Source organism: Poromitra crassiceps (genome assembly GCF_964638095.1).
Source record: "Poromitra crassiceps genome assembly, chromosome: 7".
Lineage (NCBI taxonomy): Eukaryota > Metazoa > Chordata > Actinopteri > Beryciformes > Melamphaidae > Poromitra > Poromitra crassiceps.
The window spans coordinates 17,405,949-17,428,607 of NC_139628.1; the positions used below are offsets into that span (position 1 = coordinate 17,405,949).

Genomic DNA, 22,659 nt, shown 5'->3' on the forward strand with positions numbered 1-22,659 from the left:
AATAGCCATGGAAGCAGAGAAACTGCAGCTCGAAGATACTGGAATTTCAAGAAAGCAAATGTGAAAAGTGTGGTTAACATTGGGTAAAACCATTAACTTAATATGTGATTTTTATGTGGAAATGCATTTCCACCCCACCTCGTACTGCACTGGTCTGGAAAATCTTGATAAGCATTTCCTCATTCCTACCATGAGGGGGCAGCAGCAGTCCACAGACTGGCTGGAAAAAGATGATCATCTCATATAAATATATATAAGATATTAGATATATTAGATATTAGATATAAGAACATCTACTTGTTCTACTAATATATGTTTGAGTGTTGCCCATTAAGTCTCAAAGGTGCCCTATTATAGGAATTACGGTAATTATACTGTGCAGGCTGGAAACCAAACAAAAATTGTTAGGTGAAATGATAGTAGTGGAATATCACAAGCAGAAAATATACCCAAACCCCCATGAAAATTATGAAGTCATTTTCTATATGACATCTCATTTCCACAAGGTAAACCTCTTAGTCTATATATCTTATAGAAGTTTTGGGTGGCGTCAGGAAACTTTAAAGAGGAAGACGAGAGTGAAGTGAGGTACAAAGTGTGGTTTGATCTGAAATTAACATTGGTTGAAAAGAGATGGATACATAGTTGCCATGTTGCTGATTGGTGGCATCTCTACAAATGATGCAACACAGAAATGATCTGCATGTCTTATTAGTAAAGAAATGCATTTAATTTTATCAAGTAAGTCATTGCATTGTTATTCTGTGGAAACAGCGAGGCCTTTAGTTGGGGTTGCGATGCAGAGAGCAGAAGCCCAGTCTTCCTGTGGTCGACACCTTGCTGGCTCAGATAGTCAGTGCTGTTTGTCTCTGCAGTGGAAAATAACTAACCTGACGCTGCCAGATAGGTGGTTTTGTTTTGGTTGAGTGATCTGATCAAGATCTCACGAGAATCCAGCTGGCGTGCAAGTTTAGAAACTGACAGCTAGGGGGCATAAAGACTTGTGCATCCAAACACACCCAGGCAACTTTTCATTCACACAGTTGACTTACCAGTATAGACCAAGGACACATGAGGTTATATCAGAAACTAAAATATCCAATACAATATAGAAATGCTAAATACCATTTACACACAAACATCTACACAAATGTAGATCATATGTTGTTTACTTGGCAGAAGAAATGATACTAGTACTCATTGCTTCCTTTGACTCATTGACATGACAGGACTTGTGGTTTTCACCTCACTTGTCCTCTTGCCTCACTGGTCTCTTCCCGTCAAAGAAACTGGTTCCTCCCCTCCTGCAGATGCTCCTTTACTGGCCCCTCCTCCTCTGCACATTCCTTTGCTCTCAGAATGAGCTCTCGGCATAATAAGAGGAAGATGTGATTTGGGCAAAGTGAGACAAACCTGAGCACGAACAAGAGGATGTGAATCTTACATGATCTTTATGAGAAAATGTTTATTCTGTTTATTCCACTGATAAACACAACACACTTGCAAATCAGTTCCACTCTTGAGTTGCATTTCCAGTGTCTTTTTGGTCTGGTGGCAGCATACACATCTGTTTCTTCCTGTATTTCTTTGAATCTTTCCATTTCCAGAAAACGGTCACGAGGTAAAAAAAAAAAAAAAGACAAAGAGAAGAGGAAGAAGGGAAAATAAAGTAGCAAGCTATGCTTTAATGGTGTGTGTGTGTGTGTGTGTGTGTGTGTGTGTGTGTGTGTGTGTGTGTGTGTGTGTGTGTGTGTGTGTGTGTGTGTGTGTGTGTGTGTGTGTGTGTGCGCGTGCATGCGTGCGTGCGTGTGTGTTATCCAGTTATGAAGGAGAAGTTGTATGTAAATGTTGGAAGTGTTTTGTCATTGCATTATATAATTTGTAGCATTGCACAATACCTTCAGAACACTTACCAAGGTTTACTTCAGCAAGTATGATAGACTTACAGAGTGTCTTACATGTGCTATTGCTCTCTCAACATAACATAACTACAGTATGTGTAATGCTGTGATATTGGACCCAGGAGCAGAGATGACAAAGTCAAAAATCAGTTTCAAGTATTTTACTGACTTTAACGGATTCACAAAGTAAACAAGGAAAAACGGATGCCTAACCTAAACAGGGTCGGGTGGCCGACAATAAACTAAGGATGCTAAAGGCAGGCAGGCTCAGTCCAGAAGCTTGAAACAGGTTTCCCAGGAAGCAGGATTTAGTCCAGAGAGCAGGCAGTGGCACAGCAGCAGTGAAACAACGATCAGCAACGGGGTCTGAGGTGAAATGATAGTAGTGGAATATCACAAGCAGAAAATATACCCAAACCCCCATGAAAATTATGAAGTCATTTTCTATTATGACATCACATTTCCACAAGGTAAACCTCTTAGTCTATATCTTATAGAAGGTTTGGGTGGCGTCAGGAAACGCTAAAGAGGAAGACGAGAGTGAAGTGAGGTACAAAGTGTGGTTTGATTGAAAAGAGATGGATACATAGTTGCCATGTTGCTGATTGGTGGCATCTCTACAAATGATGCAACACAGAAATGATCTGCATGTCTTATTAGTAAAGAAATTAATGTAATTTGATCAAGTAAGTCATGTCATTGTTATTCTGTGGAAACAGCGAGGCCTTTAGTTGGGGTTGCGATGCAGAGAGCAGAAGCCCAGTCTTCCTGTGGTCGACACCTTGCTGGCTCAGATAGTCAGTGCTGTTTGTCTCTGCAGTGGAAAATAACTAACCTGACGCTGCCAGATAGGTGGTTTTGTTTTAGTTGAGTGATCTGATCAAGATCTCACGAGAATCCAGCTGGCGTGCAAGTTTAGAAACTGACAGCTAGGGGGCATAAAGACTTGTGCATCCAAACACACCCAGGCAAGTTTTCATTGACACAGTTGACTTAGCAGTATAGACCAAGGACACATGAGGTTATATCAGAAACTAAAATATCCAATACAATATAGAAATGCTAAATACCATTTACACACAAACATCTACACAAATGTAGATCATATGTTGTTTACTTGGCAGAAGAAAAGATACTAGTACTCATTGCTTCCTTTGACTCATTGACATGACAGGCCTTGTGGTTTTCACCTCACTTTTCCTCTTGCCACACTGCTGTCTCTTCCTGTCATATAAACTGGCTCCTCCCCTGCTGCAGATGCTCCTCTACTGGCCCCTCCTCCTCTGCATATTATTTTTCTCTTAGAATGAGCTCTTGGCATAATAAGAGAAAGATGTGATTTTGGCAAAGTGAGACAAACCTGAGCACTAGCCAGAGGATGTCAATCTTACATGATCTTTATGAGAAAATGTTTATTCCACTGATAAACACAACACACTTGCAAATCAGCTCCACTTTGAGTTGCATTAGTGTCTTTTTGGTCCTATCTGGTGGCAGCATACACATCTGTTTCTTCCTGTCTTTCTTTGAAACTTTCCATTTCCAGAAAATGGTCACGAGGTAAAAAAAAAAAAGGAGTAAGAAGAAGTAGCAAGCTATGCTTTAATGGTGTGTGTGTGTGTGTGTGTGTGTGTGTGTGTGTGTGTGTGTGTGTGTGTGTGTGTGTGTGTGTGTGTGTGTGTGTGTGTGTGTGTGTGTGTGTGTGTGTGTGTCTGTGTGTGTGAAGTTATACAATATAACTAAATCCCATGAAAATGATGAAGGCATTTTCTGTATGACATCTCACTTTCACAAGTTAAGCCTCTAATATCTTATAAAAGTGTTGGGTTGCATCAGGCATTTTTTTCTGCAAATTTGAAAGCGGAAGATGAGTGAAGTGAGGTGTGAAGAGTGTGGTTTGGCCTGAGATGAATGGAACAACATTGAAAAAAGATGGATACACAGTTGCCATGATGCTGATTGATTGCATCTCTACAGATACAACACAGAAATGATCTGCACGTCTTAGTAAAGGAAATAATTATATTTGTCATGAAGTAATGTCATTATCATTGTTCTGTGGAAACAGCAAGGACTTTGATTGGTGTGGTTGTGATCCAGAGCTGAAGGCCAGTCTTCCTGTGGTTATCAGTGGAAGCAGTGGAAAATGACAAAGGCATAAAGACTTGTTGCATGCCCACGTGTATCACCCATACCTAAATGTTGCTGTATTGTTAGAATTTTACATTTGACTTACCAGTAGAGGGTGACATGGGAGGTTTTTCACTCGTGTCCCATCCCACTCCCACAGAAATATCCCCATCCTGTCCGAATCCCGGGCCAGGGTAAACAAATAATCCTGTCCACGATTTCAGACGGCAGCCCGTCTTTATTATCACACGAACACTACAACACATGCATGCGGCCACAACACACACTCTGACTCATGCTGACGGTGGCCGGTGAAATATGTCCTCTGCATTTGACCCATCTAGGGTTGTCCTTTCCTCCAGGGGGCAGGCCAGGAGCAGTGGTCGCTTTTTCTTTCCAGCACCCGGGGACCAACTTCAGATGTTGTCGTCACTGGTCGGATGACGATCTTCTGCATGTTTTTAGTGGGGGGTTATGTACGGAGGAACCCCCTGGGGGGGCACGGGGAGAACATGCAAACTCCACACAGAAAGTCCCTTTCGACGAGATAGCCCACCTGGGCAGTAGGCACTGAAGATATGGGGGGGGGTCACAACTCCAGCGCCCACAGCGTCCCAGACGAGAATCGAACTCAGGACCTTCTAGCTGTGAGGCGACAGCGCTACCGACTGTGCCACCGTACCCCGTCCTGTCCCACTCCCGCTAGAATGACTCCCGTCCCATCCCCCTCCCATTTCTTTTATGATTTCCCCCTCCAGATTGAGGTCTAAGATAGGCACAGTAAGAGGAAGATTTGTTTTGGCAAAGTGAGAGAGAAATGTGAAGAAACAGATGAGAATCAAACCTCAGTACTAGCAAGAGGATGTCAATCTTGCATGAACATTGGGAACTTTATGACAAAATTTGACTGTTTATTCCAATGATAAAGAGAACACACAAGCAAAAATGTGACAATATAAAAGCAATAGCTCCGTCCTGAGTTGCATTTCCAGTGTCTTCCTGATCTGGGGCAGCATACACAACATTAGGTTTAGCTCTCTCTCTCTGATGCGGGCCTCCTGCTTCTCTTTGGCTTTGAAACTCACTGCTGCATACTTCAGCTCATCTAGCAGTGTTAGAATAAGCTATATCAAACTATTACTGGAATATATTGTTTACAATGTTGTTCCTGTCTTTGAATCTTTCCATTTCTTTCCATCAGAGTTGATTTGAGTTGTTGTTGACCAGTGATGTAATTCATGCACAAATCACATCACTGGTCCATAACTTAACTCAAATCAATTCTCAATAATTGTCAAACTAATGTCAGCAAAACGGTTTGGTGTTTATAGTTTTTGGATATGTGTGAGATCATGCACGGAATAAATCAGCATTATTTTTCGGTGATGTGTCCCTTTAATGGTGTGCGTGTGTAAAGAAAATGGAATTTCAAGCCAACAACATGCCGCCATCAACTTTTATAATAGGTAGCCTATAGAGCCATGGATAGGCTATGCGCTGTGCAGGCCTACATTCCGTATAAAGTAGAAAGTCAGGTTGCAAGCACACTCGAAAATATTTAAAAACTCACTGGGTGCAGGGCAAGCACGAGATATGAACAAGAGAAAAGCCAGCAAGACCTTCCTCAGCGTTGACAACGCTGAGGAAGGTCTTTGACTGAAACGTTCGTTGCTGCTGCCCAGGTACATGAGGAAATAAATCAACAAAAAGATATTTGGAGTGCTGGCTTTTCTCTTGTTCTACATTCCGTATAGCCTGGGTAAACCCAGCCCCTGGGTTTACCCAGGCTACATTCCGTAGGCCTATAGCTTTGATTTAGATTTTTAGTGGATGTGATATGTTAAGAGAGGACATGCAATCATTTTGCAGCAAATTCATGTTGAAGATAGAAAAGTTTAGAGTTTGAGAAATATGGGCGTAGAAGATAGTCGGGAGATGACTCTGCATATTGTAGGCCATAACTCCCCAAAAAGAAGTTGAGGACTGCTCACCAAGTTGCAAGACACAGGTTAAAACAATACACATTTCATTCAGTTTTAGTTTACTCAATTTATTTCAAACATGTTTCAAATAAAATAAAATATATTATGCAAGAAAACAAAGCAAGCCAACAAAATCATCAAAATTCCAGTATAAAAAGATACAAGAAGATAAAAAAATATATATAATATAAAACATTCTTTATATTGCATTTAAAATTTTAGATAAAATAGAGTACTGCATGCAGGATTTTAGTATGGGGAGTTTGGTTAAATGCATGAAATAAGGCCTGTGGTTAACACAAGTTTATGGGAGTGGAAATTTGTGTTCAGCAGGATAATCTTCACAAACATTTAACCGAAATCCCCATTGTAAAACCCTATAGCCTTTTCCCCTAAGAACCAACATGACTCCACATCTGAATTTAACAAAGACGCTTCTATGCTGCGTTGTTAATATACTTTGTACATATGGCTATGTATCAAAAACACCTTTAAATAGGTAATAAGTGCACAGATTGTTCCACCCAGGTTTATTTATTAACTGGAGCCATTTCTTTCTGACAACAACTTTCTGACAGTGCCAACATTCTTTAAGACATCTCTTGAATAGACGATATCTGTGCAGGCAAGTTGGGACATACTGTATATTTGTCAGTGGAAAGGAGGGGGCAAGACAGAATAGCAAACACATAGTAAAAACATAATCAAGTTAACAATGGATATGTATAACAAAAATATTAGTATAAAAAAAAGAAAAGAAAACAAGACTCCTTTTTTACACCCTGGACCTTATTTCCAGCTTTAAATATGATTTCTAAGTCAACCTGATAACTTCGGTTTCATTAGCATCAACAGAAACTATAATCAGTTTGAACTGCGTCCTGAAAACGAGGAAAACAGGGCATGTGAAATGCCTGTATTTATGTAGGCCTATTGTAAATAGGTTATTTTCCGACACACAGCGGCATATGCTTATTATATCAGAGAGAGAACGAGATAACAGCGATCTAATGTAGGTGCCGCCGGCAGCCTGCTCTGTTTGCTGTCCGTCACATAGATAGCAGCTCCCGCTGTATTCCTGGCTGCTGCTTGTAATCCATATAGGACGTTATTCCATATGGGCGGCCATTGAATTCAAATTAATCATCCATAATATTGTAATCAGATAAATATCTGATAGGCTAGGCCGGAAGTAGTTATTTTCTTCTTCTGTTTGGTAATACGGCGGAACAGAAGAACTACTTGCGGGGCAGGTCATACTGTAGTTGACTTGCATCCAGTTTGTTGTGTAGTTAGCCTGCCTAGCCTAATTTTAAGTTGTGAATCTGCTGATGATATAACCTAATGTGCTGTGCCGTGCGCACATTTCACGTGTGTGTTTTACGCAGAAGAAGAAAGTGGTGTATATAATAGGAGAGTTTTGCATATTTTGAGGAGCTGAAATTGGATTATTTGGAGAATAGCTGTGCTGTATCATGAGTGCTACAAAGAGTTTGGAGGCAGGTTATTGGAGTTATTATGCAGACCTGTGTGGTGCCTCATTATTAACATTGCCTGCATATTGCGTCATGCATACTTCAGTATTGTTGACACTTTGAGCACGTTATGTGTATGGATTGGCATGTTGGCGTTTGTGTGTTGTTGCTGGTATGGCACGTTGCAAAATGGAGCGGCATAATTGTTTTTTGCATAGAGCGGCAGAAGTGCACGCGCCGGCACTGTGTCTATGGAAAAATAAATGCCGGGTGAAATCCCTTGGTGCGTATGCAGATTCCAGGAGAGGGTGTGACGTTGGCAACTCTATTAAGCCATCAGTCTTTGTTTTACATGTTACGGTACTGATTAATGTCTTCCCCTATAGAAAAAAGCTCAAAAGCTCAGGTGGGATTCTTAACTAATTTCTACTCTGATTTAGTGATGGGAATTACGGCTCTTTGAAGGGAGCCGGATCTTATGGCTCTGTTCCTTTCCGAGAGCGGTTCAAAATAGCTGATCCTCGTTCTTTTTTTCTTCTTCTTTTTTTAGGGGGCGTGCACTACTGTTTATCTGCGAAATCACTAGGATAATGATATGATACGATTTGGATCAGATTTGATCTTAGAGCCACCACTATTTAATTTTGGTGAACTGCAGCAGCACTAAATTACTCATATTTCCACTAAATTACTCATATTTCCAGACCTAATGGCAATGATCTGCATTGTAAACATTACACAAGGTGACGCCATATCCATCTGCTTAGTCAGTGAATTTACTTCTATGAAATGTGTTGTGTAAATAAAGTTGGTTTTCCTTGAATGCAATTCATGCAACACTTCGCTGCCCAGAAAGTCGGCAGATAATATCCTGTTTTGATATTAAGCTGAGTCCGCCCACCCAGGCCACCCAGTTACAGCATGCACCGGTAACGAGTGCACCTATCCTCCGTGCTCAGCGGACTAGCAGAGGGAAGGAGGGAAGTCTACCCTGTATGTGTGGTGGGGAGCGGCAGGCAGTGAAATTTGGGCACAACATTAAAACGAACGGCTCTCAAGTAGGACTCGGTTCCCTTCGTTCATAGCAAAGAGCCATTCAATAGATTTGGATCGTTCGCGAACGTCACATCACTACTCTGATTCTCCTCATATTTATTTCAAAGTCATTCAGGGAGCCTCACTCTGTGTTCCAACCGAAAGCGGTTTGACCGTGCTAATTATTTGCCAAAGTTGAAAAATGTCAACTGGAGGGAATGAGCGGCTGAGGCGAATATCTCATTATTCGCGCCGCGGGGGCTGCCCTCGACCAAAGATTATCATGGTCGACCAGAAATCGACCACAGCTCCGACCATCGATTGGTCGAAACGGGGTCTAAAAAACAAACAAACAAACAAAACTTTTTTGCAGTGTACTTTTTTGTTTTTATTTTTTGCAGTGTACTTTTTTGTTTTTATTTTTTGCAGTGTACTTTTTTTCTTATTTTGTGCAGTGTACTGACTACTGAGCGCACTATACCTGATAGCTGATAATTATAAATAAAAGCTATTTGCAGTGTTGTAAAGTTACCAGAATGGACAGACTGATCAGCATGCTGTGCAACACCTGGCCATATTTAGTTAATGGGAAACAGCTTTGAGTTGCGTGTGCGATGGTTATGGTTATGTAACGTTAGCACATGTGGCATGGTTAATTAGTTGGCAGAAAGGACAGCTAGACAGCTTTTGCAATTTATTCCACTAACATCTTATGTCTGTCTAACATTACCGGAGTTGGAGTGTATCTCTGTGGACGTAGTCCAGTCTCACTGACGACTGCAGTCTCAACTCATAAGGTGCGTATTAGCCGCTCGTTAACAGCTGATGGTGGCTGCGTGCTGAAACGTGTCCATTGTTTGCGCTGATAGCTGAGCCATTTAATTGTTAATTCCATCACTCTGCTGGTTGCTCTCCTTTCTGCTAACTATTAGCCTGTCTCTTTAGCCTGGATCACGTCCTGTATGCTTCTAGAAAAGGTCCGTGTTGCAACTTGCTTCCGCGGCACGTTACTTCTTTCCGGATCGTTTTTCTTGTTATAAAATTTAATCTCTCTTATGAAATTATTAACACCAGCGATTGTTCGACCAACGTGAATCTCGTCGCCCAAGAGCACGTCGACCGACCAATCGACCAACCGATCAGGAGGGGGCAGCCCTACACGGCATTCGCCTCATTCGCGCCGCCCAATGAAGCGCCGACTGCTTGCATGTTTGCATGGACTTCACAAGATGGCGGTTCAATAATTTATTTATTAATTATGTCTCTGATCTTGATGTTATTTCAATAAAGTTAAACTTGGCCCATTTTGTCACCATTTTTGGGGGGCGGGGGGCATGAAAAATGACGTAATGTAAAAATGATCTTCCTCCAAATGAGGGCATGACAGAAAAAGTTTGAGAAGCACAGTTTTATATTAACATTGAATGAAATATAGCCATGGGTCAAACAGCAATTTTTAGAAATTGAAACAAATAAAGAAATACAGTAGTACAAACACGAATATTTCCCTGATCATATACAATTGTTGACTGTATAAAAAACATGTGGCTCAAGTAGACCTTGTCTATAGATTTGATCTAAAAATGAATTTAACCATGACAATTAGCCTACTCACTTTTGAGGTCAGCCATAAGAGACTGCTCCTGTTCCTTAAGGATATCACAGAAGATATATTTGCCTCTCTCTCCACTGGCATGCAGTGAGTTATAGAGTTCCCTCATCTTTTCCTGAGTGGTTGGTTTAGACATCATATTATCGTAACATTCTTGGTCAGGAGCTTCTCCACGATTGGTGCGACCATGGTCACTCTCTGGATCAGCTCTGCACGGTGTTCATCCACAAAGTGGCCTGAGGAGAAAGGGAGTGAAAAATGACTGAGTTAATATCAGACTGTAATCCGCTTGCACCTTTTTAGTTTACTATTTAGTCAGATAGATGATTTTCCTGTAGCAAGGCTATCTGACATTGTAAATCTTTTAACTCTGTTAGCTGGGGAATCAGCCTTAGGGCATTTCATCTGACTAATTAAAAAATCCAGCTCAGTCAGGTCACCCGCACGGGTGCTCTTTACACCCCCTGAAAAGTTTCAGCCTGATCACACGTAAAACGGCATAGCTGTGGCTATTCTTGAAACAAACTGACAAACAAACAAAGTGCACATTGCAAATGTATATATAGATTGAAACACAAATAAAGAAATACGTACAAACACAAAATATTTCCCTGGTCATATAAAATTGTTACATGAGTGTATAAAAAACATGTGGCTCAAGTAGACCTTGTCTATAGATTTGATCTAAAAAATGAATTTAACCATGACAATTAGCCTAGTAGCCTACTCACTTTTCCTGAGCTCAGCCATAAGAAGCGGCTCGTGTTTCTCAAGGATATCACAGAAGATATCTTTGTCGATCTCTCCACTGGCATGCAGTGACTTATAGAGTTCCCTCATCTGGTCCTGAGTGGTTGGTTTAGACATGATGTTATCGCAACATTCTTTGTCGATAACTTCATTGGTCAGGAGCTTCTCCATGATTGATCTGACCATGGTCACTCTCTGGATCAGCTCTGTACGGTGTTCATCCACAAAGTGGCCTGAGGAGAAAGGGAGTGAAAAATGACTGAGTTAATATCAGACTGTAATCCGCTTGCACCTTTTTAGTTTACTATGCTCTGTGTCAGATAGATGGTTTTCCTGTAGCAAGGCTATCTGACATTGTAAATCTTTTAACTCTGTTAGAATTTTGGAACTCTTAATTGGACTTTTAATAGAGTGCCGCACGTATTCTTGTAGTTGCAACGCGGAAGTCCCGGACTTCTGGGTTCTTCACTGTTTCTGCCTATGGGATTTTTGAAAGGGTTTTTGGTGCGATGCTTAAAATGAGATCTGTGGTCAATGCAAGCTTATTCAAATGCGACCTTGGTGACCTCTGTGGTCTTCACACATGAGGACCACTTTCATGACACCAAATCCTGGCACCACATCACCCCAGTCCTTCAACAACTCCACTGGCTTCCCATCTCCTCCCGGATCAACTACAAAATCCTTGTCATCACTTACAAAGCTCTCCACCAACTGGCCCCCCCATATCTCACCAACCTCCTCTCCCCCTACCAACCCTCCCGTTCCCTCCGATCCACCTCTGCCGGCCTTCTCTCCACCCCCAAATCCAACCTCCGCAGTTTCGGCGACAGAGCTTTCTCCAGGGCAGCTCCCAAGCTCTGGAACTCTCTCTCCCCCCGGACATTAGAGAATCAGACTCCCTCACTGTCTTCCAATCCCGCCTCAAAACCCATCTCTTCTCCTCTGCCTTCTCCTAGCTCCCCCCTGCCTATCCCTGTGTGCCTGTGTCGTGTTTGTCCATTGTCTGTTGCAATTACGTCATCCCCGCCCCTTTAGTGTTTCTTTTTTGTAAAGCGTCTTTGAGTCCTAGAAAAGCTCTATAAAAAACCCATGTTTATTATTATTATGAGTTTTGAAGCATAAATGCGAGCCCTAGAAGTAAAAAGCTCATGCTAAGCTATTCCAGAACTACACACAGTGTCGTATAGGCTTCTACGTCACGTCACCACAGCCAAATTCAACCTTTTATCAAAATAAGCATTGTTACTGTGAGCTGACAGAGAGCAGTGTGTGGGATGGAGGGGGGAACTAGGGTTGCCGGGGAACATGCACCCAATTAGTTAGCAATCACACACACACACACACACACACACACCACCCACACACAAACACACACACACACACACACACACACACACACACACACACACACACACACACACACACACACACACACACACACACACACACACACACACAAATAAAATTAAGAAGTTTATTAAACATAAACCAACTGGCTATTAACATTAATGATAAACTAACTAAGTATCCCCATCTTTCTTACTTTACATTTTATCCCACTCTCCTATCCCTCCTTATTTCTTTTAATCTTGTCTCTTTTAATCTATCTTGTACCACGTTGCCTTTAATGTTCCTGTCTGTATTTGTGCTTTGCTTATCTGTTGTTTTGTTGTTGTTGTTGTTGTTGTTGTTGTTTTTAGATGCTGCCATTTTGGCCAGTAGCCTGTACTACGAAGCTAGTTTAATGCCTTATCCGAGTAAGTTTGAGTTTAAACCTGGTTTAGCCGTACTACAAAGCAAGTTAACTTTCAATCACCATGGCAACTGACGCTGCAAAGCTAACCTGGTCGCGACCAGTAGCCTGTACTACGAATGTTGGATAAGAAGATCCAGGATCTGTCCCTTGATCTGGTTTGTCTAAACCAGATCAGCTCGATTGTAGTTAACTTGTACTACGAACCTCGTTTGCCAGTCGTTAACTCGAACCAGGTTTTTCTAATCAAGTTGACTGCGCGTGCACATGAAAATGCCCGTGCACACGAGCTCGTGCCCGCAAAAGAGGCGTGGTTTTTAACAACTAGCCAATCACAATGCAATATGGACCGCTCAGCTCAGAACCGTAGCTTTTACAGCGCCATACACGCCTATTTCCTCATTCATCAAAGCCATCGACTACTATGTCAGAATCAAAATCCGCATTGGATATTTTTAGTCTGTTCCCGAATGACTGTCTAAAGTTACCACTTTTATTCACATCAGTCATTTATTTGAAGAGCGGTTTCTGCCTCCACGTATCCTACAGCAGCTGAATTCACCCTCTCAATAAACTGCGAGTGGAAGCAATGTGTAGCCTAATGTCTCAGTCCAAAATCCGTAGACCATTTAGGCTCAACGAATAATAATGATGTCATGTTTAGTCGCACTGATTGAATAATTCCTATAGGCTATCAATAAAAAAAAGAATGATAATAAAATTAAAAGAGGCTTCTGAACGACACGGTATGTGCGGGCATAGATTTCATTTATAAAAAATAGCCTATTTTGTGGTCACATATATTGTCAGCAGAGTCGCATATCTCCATATTTCATATAATGATGCTGGAAATATGAAGTTCAATCACATCATACAGGCCAAAAGCAACACTTGCAGCTGCAAAATGCAGGAGTAGGCTAGATATGAATCATCTTAATATGGGATCGCCTGTGTGCAGGTGATCCCATATTAAATTGCTTAGATGTAGTAGGCCAGCATGTAAGCTATGACTATTTCAATTCCAACCCAACGTCAGTCTCAGCTCCATTGCGCACACGGCACCGTGCGCTTTGGAGACGTTTATGTAACCTTTTTATGCCGGTTTAGTGATATTTCTCCACTCACTATTCAGCTGCAATCGATCAGCAGGATCAAACAACGTATCTAGGCTACTTGAGAGCACAAAAATGAATATATAAAAACATATTCCAAAGTGGTATAGGGCTTAATTAAAATAGCCAACAAGTGCAAGGCTTTAGTCCTTGATTAACATTAACATTGATTACCATTACTCATTCAACATTACAATTCGTGCTCCTTCGGGAAACTCATCCAGAAAGGGGTTGGCCATTTTTCCAAACTGCTGATTCGATTGGTTCGTGGGCGGTGGATTTAAGGTCTAATCTTATCCTTGCAACTTAACCTGCTACGGACCAGGTTAAGTGTGAAGCATAAGTTGCTATGGAAATATATGTCGGTAAGAAGTTAACTTGCTTTGTAGTACGGCCAAACCAGGTTTAAACCTGAAGTTACCTCGCTAAACCACTAAACTGGCTTTGTAGTACAGGCCTCAGGTTAGCTTCAGAGGATAAGATCAAAATCCATGACAGACCCATATAATCGGCTCTCTGGAGTCACTCACCGTTCATATAAGATCGCCATATGAAAAATAGATTGCAGTCAACTGAGAATATAACAAGAAAAACATTTGTGGCTCTGTAGGCTACATAATTAAATTAAGCCTACTTACCACTTTATGTCTTAACAGCTCAACGATGCGTGGAGAAATATGATCACTATTAATCACCGCGGCGCATATCATGAACGGACCCTCAAATGGAGTGAGGGTGATATTCTCCTACATGCCAGAAAAGCCTATACATATAATATAGATATTAGTTTAAATATGGGATAGCCCCAATACTAAATATGCAGGCTATTCTTGCATCTTTCAGCTGGAACTGTGTCCTGTAGGCTGTATGCCAATATATGAGCAAAAATAGGCTAGTTTTTATCAATGATAACTATGCCCGCATCGTCTCAATTCAGTTCAGCAGTTTTCTCTTTTATAGTAGGCTATTAGGCTTTATACTAGGCTATTTTATATATGAATTATTCGATCAGTGCAACCACACACATGAGTGATAGAGATCATTATTCATTGAGCATGTGTTTCTAAATCTATGGTCTAAATAGGCTTACAGATTGTGGAAATGTATAGACTGAGATTACACTTTTACATTTGTTGCTGCTGCCTGTATCAATGCAGCTGTATCAGACAGAAATCGCTGATCAAAGTAAATCAAATGAGTGAATACAAGCTGCTGCTTTAGACAGCCCTTCAGCAGACTATCCAACGCGGATTTTCATTCTGACATTAAATCGCGGATACATTAAATATCCGCAAAAATCTCTGATCACACTGTGGCTGCGCTGAATGAGGAAATGGGTGTGGAAATGGGTGTGGGCGTGGATCAACTCAGCTGTTCATAATGTGATTGGCTAGCGCACCTCTTTCGCGTGGACGCGCGCCTGTGCACGAGCGAAAAACGTGCCCGTGCACAGGCAGATCCCAGGTCCACTTACCTAGTAAAAAACCAGCGTCGTAGTATCAGTTAACTAGATAGCTTTGATCCTGTTCAGTCAAACCAGATCAAAGGGACTTATCGCGGATCTGTTAAACTAGTTTCGTAGTACAGGGCTCAGGTCTTGCTCGTAAAAGAGATCTTTGATCTCAAGTGACTACCTGGTAAAATAAAGGTAAAATAAATAAATAATAAATAAAAGTACTGGCATGAAACTAACTAACATGAAACCCACCACTACACAGGTCTCTACAGGTGAAGAGGGGATTCTCTCCAACAAACCATTGCGAACAAACTAACATTAGATAATTTGTTATTCTAGAATGTACACGTTTTATTCATTCATTCAGCGATCCGACAACTCTCCTGGTGTTACACTATAACACGTCCGGTCCGTGTGGGAACATATCACAACACGGGATGCTATTGTTACAATGGTAACTACAATTGGAAAAAAATACTATAGGCTACTATTTTTTTTTACGAAAATACTAATAAATCTATTTTGAAAGAGCGAGTGCGCAATAGCTGTGTGACTGAACGGCGAGGGAAAGATAATTTCCGTGTTCGCCCTTCGGCGTGATGACGTATAATATCCCCGTCGACAGTGGAGTCTCATTTAGCCGTTTGCTAGCTAGCCGCCCTTTTAACGGCACATAAAAGCTTCAAAACTCATAAAAGTGGTCCTCATGTGTGAAGATTATCCTCCTGAACACTGGTTCGCGTTTGAATAAGCTTGTGTTAACCACAGACCTTATTTTAAGCATCGCGCCAAAAACCCATTCAAAAATCCCATAGGCAGAAACAGTGAAGAACCAGGAAGTGCTAGCATCTATGTTTTCCGGACTCATTCCTGCGGTACTCTATTCCTTTACATTATAACTTACTTAATATTCATAACATAAGGCCAGGGAAAATATACCAGGCTCTACATGTTGACCTATAGAATTCTTATATGACAAAGACTTATGTACTACCCAATTGTCAGGGGAAAAGAGGATGACAAGACGCAATAAAACATAGGGCTTTTCACACTACATGTTCTTAGCCTGGGGCTATCTAAGCCCTGGGCTAAGAGTAGTTTGCGTTTCACACTGGCACATTTTAGCCCTGCGTGTTTATATGGAAAGTCGGGGTTATCCCCGAAAAGTCAGGGATAACCCTGCTCCAGAGCAGGGCCAGCTAGCTGGGGATGAAGTCGGGGTGTGGGCCAGGATTGTGCAAGTGTGAAAGCTTTTTTAGCCCCAGGCTAAGAGACTCACTTAACTAAGTGTAGTGTGAAAAGCCCTCATGACAATTAGCCGACTCACTTGTCTTTATGTCGGCCATAATACCCGGCTCCTGTTCCTCAAGGATATGACAGAAGTTATCTTTGGTTCTATTTCCACTGAACTGCAGGAACCAATAGAGTGCCATCATTCTAGCCTTCGTGGTAGGTTTAGACATGATGTTATCATAACATTCTTGGTGGATGATTTTCTTGGTCAGGAGGTCCTCCATGATTGGTGCAACCTTGCTTATGTTCTGGATCAGATCTTCCTTGTGTTCATCCACAAAGTGTTTCCTCTTCCCTGAGGAGAAAGGGAGAGAAAAATGACTGTGTTAATATCAGGCTGTAATCCACTTGTGCCTTGCGTTTAGTTATTTTGAAAACCTTTGAAATTCACTATGATCTGTAGATAGATGAGTTTCCTGTAAGGCTATCTGACATTGTAACCCAGCAAGCAAAATTACATCATGATGACGTTGTGATGACGTCTTCCAGTGATGTCCAGGACTAGGCCAAATCACAGCCGTAATGGGGATGATTTAGACGTGTCTTCCAAGTTGTCGAGCTGACGACTCGAAATATGACGTTACCACGAATGGGCAAATTTAGTTATTCTGCTATGTACACAGTGTGTATTCAGCAGCTTTATACATTATGCTACATTAAAAAAAGATACCCATGAGGCATTTGAACCCAGGTCTTGCAGCGAACCTCTTTACCCACTATGCGATCTGATTGCTGAGACAAATGGTGGCACATTGAACTGATATACCATATTCAAAACATGGATCACTGTTCACTTGTGTCAGTGTGTGTCACATCCAATCAAGAAGTCGGGACAGTTTAAAAAGCGAATTTTCCCCCTCAGGTTTTACAAGTGTAGCGTGTACAGCCAGCAGTAACATTAAATAGGGCAGGCTTAATTTTATAACTTTTAGCCGCCGCTCCTGCACACCACAGCACAGGCTAAATTACAAGAGACAAATATACTGTACATGTAACGTTATGGCATAAAGGTGTTTTTTTATTTAAAAAGTGGGCATCAAGTAAAGTCTTTGTTGAGTGGACATCACAGTATGACCGTCGATCACAACAATTTCACACCCAAATGAAGTGTCGATCAAATATTCAACAACAAAAAACAAAGACATGCATTTGCTGTGAAATGCTGGTCGGAATTTGAATAAGAAAGGACAAGGACAATATAAGGATGGATAAAAAGATGTGATTTGAGCTTGATGACAACCATTTAGTTATCCTTGTGGAGATTTCAGTTTAATTATGTACATTTGTATGGGACCCGTACGTCACCTCACAGTTGAAAAAAACAGCATTTTTCAGGGAGATAAAAATAAATAAATAAATATATATATATATATATATATATATATATATACCGGTATATATATATATTTCATTTGGCCCTACAAAGGGAGTTGGTCCCGTTCAACCCCAGGGCTTAAAATTCACTTTGCAAACTGGGGGGGAATTCCCCCCTTACTGTATGTTCTTCAGATGGGGGGGATTTATATATTTTGGGGGGGATCTATAGACTTTGGGGGGGCTTTTTTCAGCCGATACTATAACCGACAAATATTTGCTTCTCCTGTCCAATAAGCGCTAATTTCACATTTTTGTATTTAAAAAAGGAATTTCTTAACCTGTAGTTTATGCACACCTGAGTTTAAATTACTATGGCTTTTTGTCAATGTGTTTTATCTGCAGACTAGGAGCCATAGGCTTTTGGTTCTATCAAACCTTTATTTTTTGTATTGAGTGATACACTTTAATAAAACACTCATCATATTAAGGTCATCATAAGGTGCTTACTGCATAGTTACTTCATTCCGGATCGCTTTTCTTGTTATGAAATTGAATTTCTCCTATGAAATTATTAACACCAGCGATTGTTCGACCAACGTGAATCTCGTCGACCAAGAGCACGTCGACCGACCAATCGATCAGGAGGGGGCAGCCCTACGCGGCATTCGCCTCATTCACGCCGCCCAATGAAACGGCGACTGCTCGCATGGTTGTATGGACTTTACAAGATGGCGGTTCAATAATTTATTATTGCAATATGAGACATCTTGTAACTTCATAAAACTTGGATGTATAATGATGGTTCTGTCTCTGATCTTGATGTTATTTCAATAAAGTTAAACTTGGCCCATTTTGTCAACATTTTTGGGGGGCGGGGGGCATGAAAAATGAGGTAATGTAAAAATGTTCTTCCTCCAAATGAGGGCATGACAGAAAAAGTTTGAGAAGCAAAGTTTTATATTAACATTGAATGAAATATAGCCATGGGTCAAACAGCAATTTTTAGAAATTGAAACACAAATAAAGAAATACAGTAGTAGAAACACGAATATTTCCCTGATCATATACAATTGTTGACTGTATAAAAAACATGTGGCTCAAGTAGACCTTGTCTATAGATTTGATCTAAAAAATGAATTTAACCATGACAATTAGCCTAGTACTTACTTGTCCTGAGCTCAGCCATAAGAAATGGCTCCTGTTCCTCAAGGATATCACGGAAGATATCTTTGCTTCTATTTCCACTTTCATTCAGTGACTTATAGAGTTCCCTCATCTGGTCCTGAGTGGTTCGTTTAGACCTGATGTTATCGTAACATTCTTGGTTGATAACTCCATTGGTCATGATGAGCTTATCTATGATTGGTGCGACCACGGTCACTCTCTGGATCAGCTCTGCACGGTGTTCATCCACAAAGTGGCCTGAGGAGAAAGGGAGTGAAAAATGACTGAGTTAATATCAGACTGTAATCCGCTTGCACCTTTTTAGTTTACTATTTAGTCAGATAGATGATTTTCCTGTAGCAAGGCTATCTGACATTGTAAATCTTTTAACTCTGTTAGCTGGGGAATCAGCCTTAGGGCATTTCATCTGACTAATTAAAAAATCCAGCTCAGTCAGGTCACCCGCACGGGTGCTCTTTACACCCCCTGAAAAGTTTCAGCCTGATCACACGTAAAACGGCATAGCTGTGGCTATTCTTGAAACAAACTGACAAACAAACAAAGTGCACATTGCAAATGTATATATAGATTGAAACACAAATAAAGAAATACCTACAAACACGAATATTTCCCTGGTCATATTTCAATAATGAGAGACTAGTAGAAAGTATAAGCTTTAATGATACAACAAATTAATTTTGGCGTATGACTCCATGATATGATGACGCTCTCCTGAGATGATGAGAGGGTGTCGTCAGTGAAGAATAGGATAGGAAATCCCCCATAGGGAATTCTTCAATCAGGAGTCATGACGATGGTGGTGGTCAGGGGAGGAGGTGGGGCGAAAACAACTGGACCCTGATATACTATGCTGATCAGGTGATTGGGATCAGCTGGAGAGGAATAGCTTGGGCTGATTGGTTATTGCCACATGTGTGGTAAACTGTGAATGGGTGAGGAGACAACATCAGAGAAAGGGGGTGAGCCTAACAATGAATGGGTTATACAACCTCAAAGTGATATGACGAGAACTGGGCGTTGGCTGTTAAGTAGTCTTCATTATTGAAAATAGTCCAAGACATCATAAAATTGTTACATGAGTGTATAAAAAACATGTGGCTCAAGTAGACCCTATAGATTTGATCTAAAAAATGAATTTAACCATGACAATTAGCCTAGTACTCACTTGTCCTGAGCACAGCCACAAGAAGTGGTGTATTTAAAAAAGCAAGTTCTTAACCTGTAGTTTATGCACACCTGAGTCTAAATTACTATGGCTTTTGTCAATGTGTTTTATCTGCAGACTAGGAGCCATAGGCTTTTGGTTCTATCAAAGCCTTTATTTTTTGTATTGAGTGATACACTCTACTAAAACACTCATGATATTATATCAGAAGTTCTTTGTTTTGTGTTCACAATAGTGATGTCAGTTAGATTTAGATTTGGACCTCTGGAATATTAGTTAAATCATCCATCAGCTCACTACATCTGCCTTTCTTACTGTCATGTTACTGGCAACGTTGTAACAAATTTGGCATTGGGGAGAGTTCTATTGAAGTGAATGGGCAGGCATGGGAAGTCTGTCCCACAAACCAGGCTATCTGTCTGTGTGTTTCCACCTGATTAAAGAAAATACATTATGTGATGTTGACTGATGTTTTATGTATAACATAAAATCACATGTTTTCTTTAATCAGGTGGAAGCTTTTTTCAATCAAAGGTACGACAGATATTATGGTTTATGGAGGGACTTACCCCACACGCAATTTAACGTTAGCTCGGGTTAGCCACTAGGGTTGCCAACTTTTTGAAATGGAAATAAGGAACAGGCGCGGTCCGGCAGGGGGCTAACTGTAATGGCTTCGGCTTCAACCATTTACCCATTAGTACAAGCAAACACACAAACCTGGTTTTCATCAGTTTTGATATAATTTCATTACATTACATTACGTCATTTGGCAGGCGCTTTTATCCAAAGCGACTTACAATAACACACTTTTTGTCGGCAATAGAGCAATCAACTATGGAGCACAGTCTATGACAATTACAAATCCTGAAGGGACAGTGGTACGTTTAGTTTAGGATTTTTTTTTTTTTTTTTTAATAGAAAGAGAGAGAAAGAAGTTAGATCAAGAAGGGCCCATATGGAGCCTGAAAAGGTGAGTCTTTAGTCTTTTCCGAAAGATCGGCAGTGATTCAGCAGTCCTGACCGAAGGTGGCAGCTCAAAATCAAATCAATCATATCAAAATGTAATTTTGATATAATTCATCTTCACATTGGCATGTAGCCTACTCATTAAAGACATTTCTTTCAACAGTGCAAAGAGCAATTTTACATAGTGTAACGGCACAGGCGAGGCTGGTTTCGAACCCGAGGTCTCCAACTTACAAGCCCAACACGTTAACCATCCCCTTTGGTCCCTTTTTTAAGCCCTGAAACCCCATGTAAAAGTAGACGATAGAAAATGCTGCGTCATTGAATTGGCCTCGTGTGTGAACACTGTGAACACGACATAAATCCACTTGAACGGCCCCCTCATGTGGATGTTCACGACTTGGTATGTGGAATCTTTCTGAAAGCTTCGAGCTCACCACTTGTGATGTGCCTGTGACGTTTCACAAAATGGCGGACGCATTGGACAATCACCTGGACGATCTGATCATCTTGGGAGATTCAAGGGAGCAGGCTGCCACACACACAAAGTCAGTGGAGCATTTCCAATTATTGGGGTTCGCCATAAATTGGAAAAAGAGCTCCCCCTTCCCAAACCAGTGACCAACAGTGGCGTACCTGGGGATACACCTCAATTCCATGACTATGAGAGGGAGACTGTCGGAAGAAAGGGCAGATGCCCTCCTCCACCTCCACCTCCTCCGAGTCTGTGTTCCTGGGGCATCAGTGACAGTCATCATGGTGATGCGCCTATGGCAGCAAGCCATGACGCTGGGTCTCCTCTCCTCATGAGGAGGATACAGCGTTGGTTCAACCACACATGGGGTGGATCCAAAACGAGACAAAAGGCGCATTTTGAAACCCCCCACTCGATCCAACCGGATCTGGTGTTTTGGGAAGCCCCCAACAAGCTCTCAGAGGGGGTCCCCCTGGGGAGAGTGACGTCACACGTAACGGTGTTCACGGATGCCTCCCTCTACGGGTGTGGGGGGGGACATTCATGTCTCAGCGGATAGGCGGGCGCTGGAAACAGCCCACCTCCCTACACATAAATGCCCTGGAACTCCTGACTGTGTCAAAAGTGTTGAGACATTTTTCCACCCAGCTGAAGCGCCAACATGTGTTAGTCAGAAGAACAGACAACACAACGGCATCGGTGTATATCAACCGCCAGCATTCCCTCGCTATTCCCAGGAGTTTGGCGGAGTGTGTCCCCCACTCCGCCAAACTCCTGGGAATAGTGAGGGAATGCTGACTTGGTCACATTCACACCTGCTATCCATAAAGTCCCTCTTCATTCCAGGGGTGGAAAATCGCACCGCAGACCTTATGTCATGCGGCGGTCCTCGGCACAGAGAATGGAAGTTGCTACGCGTTCTAGTGCAAGGATTATTGAGCAGGTTTGGCAGGGCAGAGGTGTGTGTCCATGAAAAAAACACGCAATGCCCTCTATGGTTCTCCCTGGATCCCAGGGACGAATGCCCTCTAGGGGTAGATGCGTTT

At 41.6% G+C, this 22,659-nt stretch overlaps 1 protein-coding gene across 1 annotated transcript in view; it reads right to left on the reverse strand.

The window, feature by feature from the left end:
* Positions 1–6,126: 6,126 nt before the first annotated feature.
* LOC310779448 (uncharacterized protein) overlaps positions 6,127–22,659 on the reverse strand; it is a gene marked incomplete at its 5' end in the record, with an annotated part of 31,784 nt that continues 15,251 nt past the window's right edge. The window contains 4 exons of the mRNA XM_083639981.1: positions 6,127–10,371; positions 10,867–11,118; positions 16,537–16,797; positions 18,987–19,241. Coding sequence (XP_083496107.1) covers positions 10,271–10,371; positions 10,867–11,118; positions 16,537–16,797; positions 18,987–19,241 — 869 coding nt within the window. The 3' untranslated portion in view covers positions 6,127–10,270. The remainder of the gene's footprint in view (positions 10,372–10,866; positions 11,119–16,536; positions 16,798–18,986; positions 19,242–22,659) is intronic.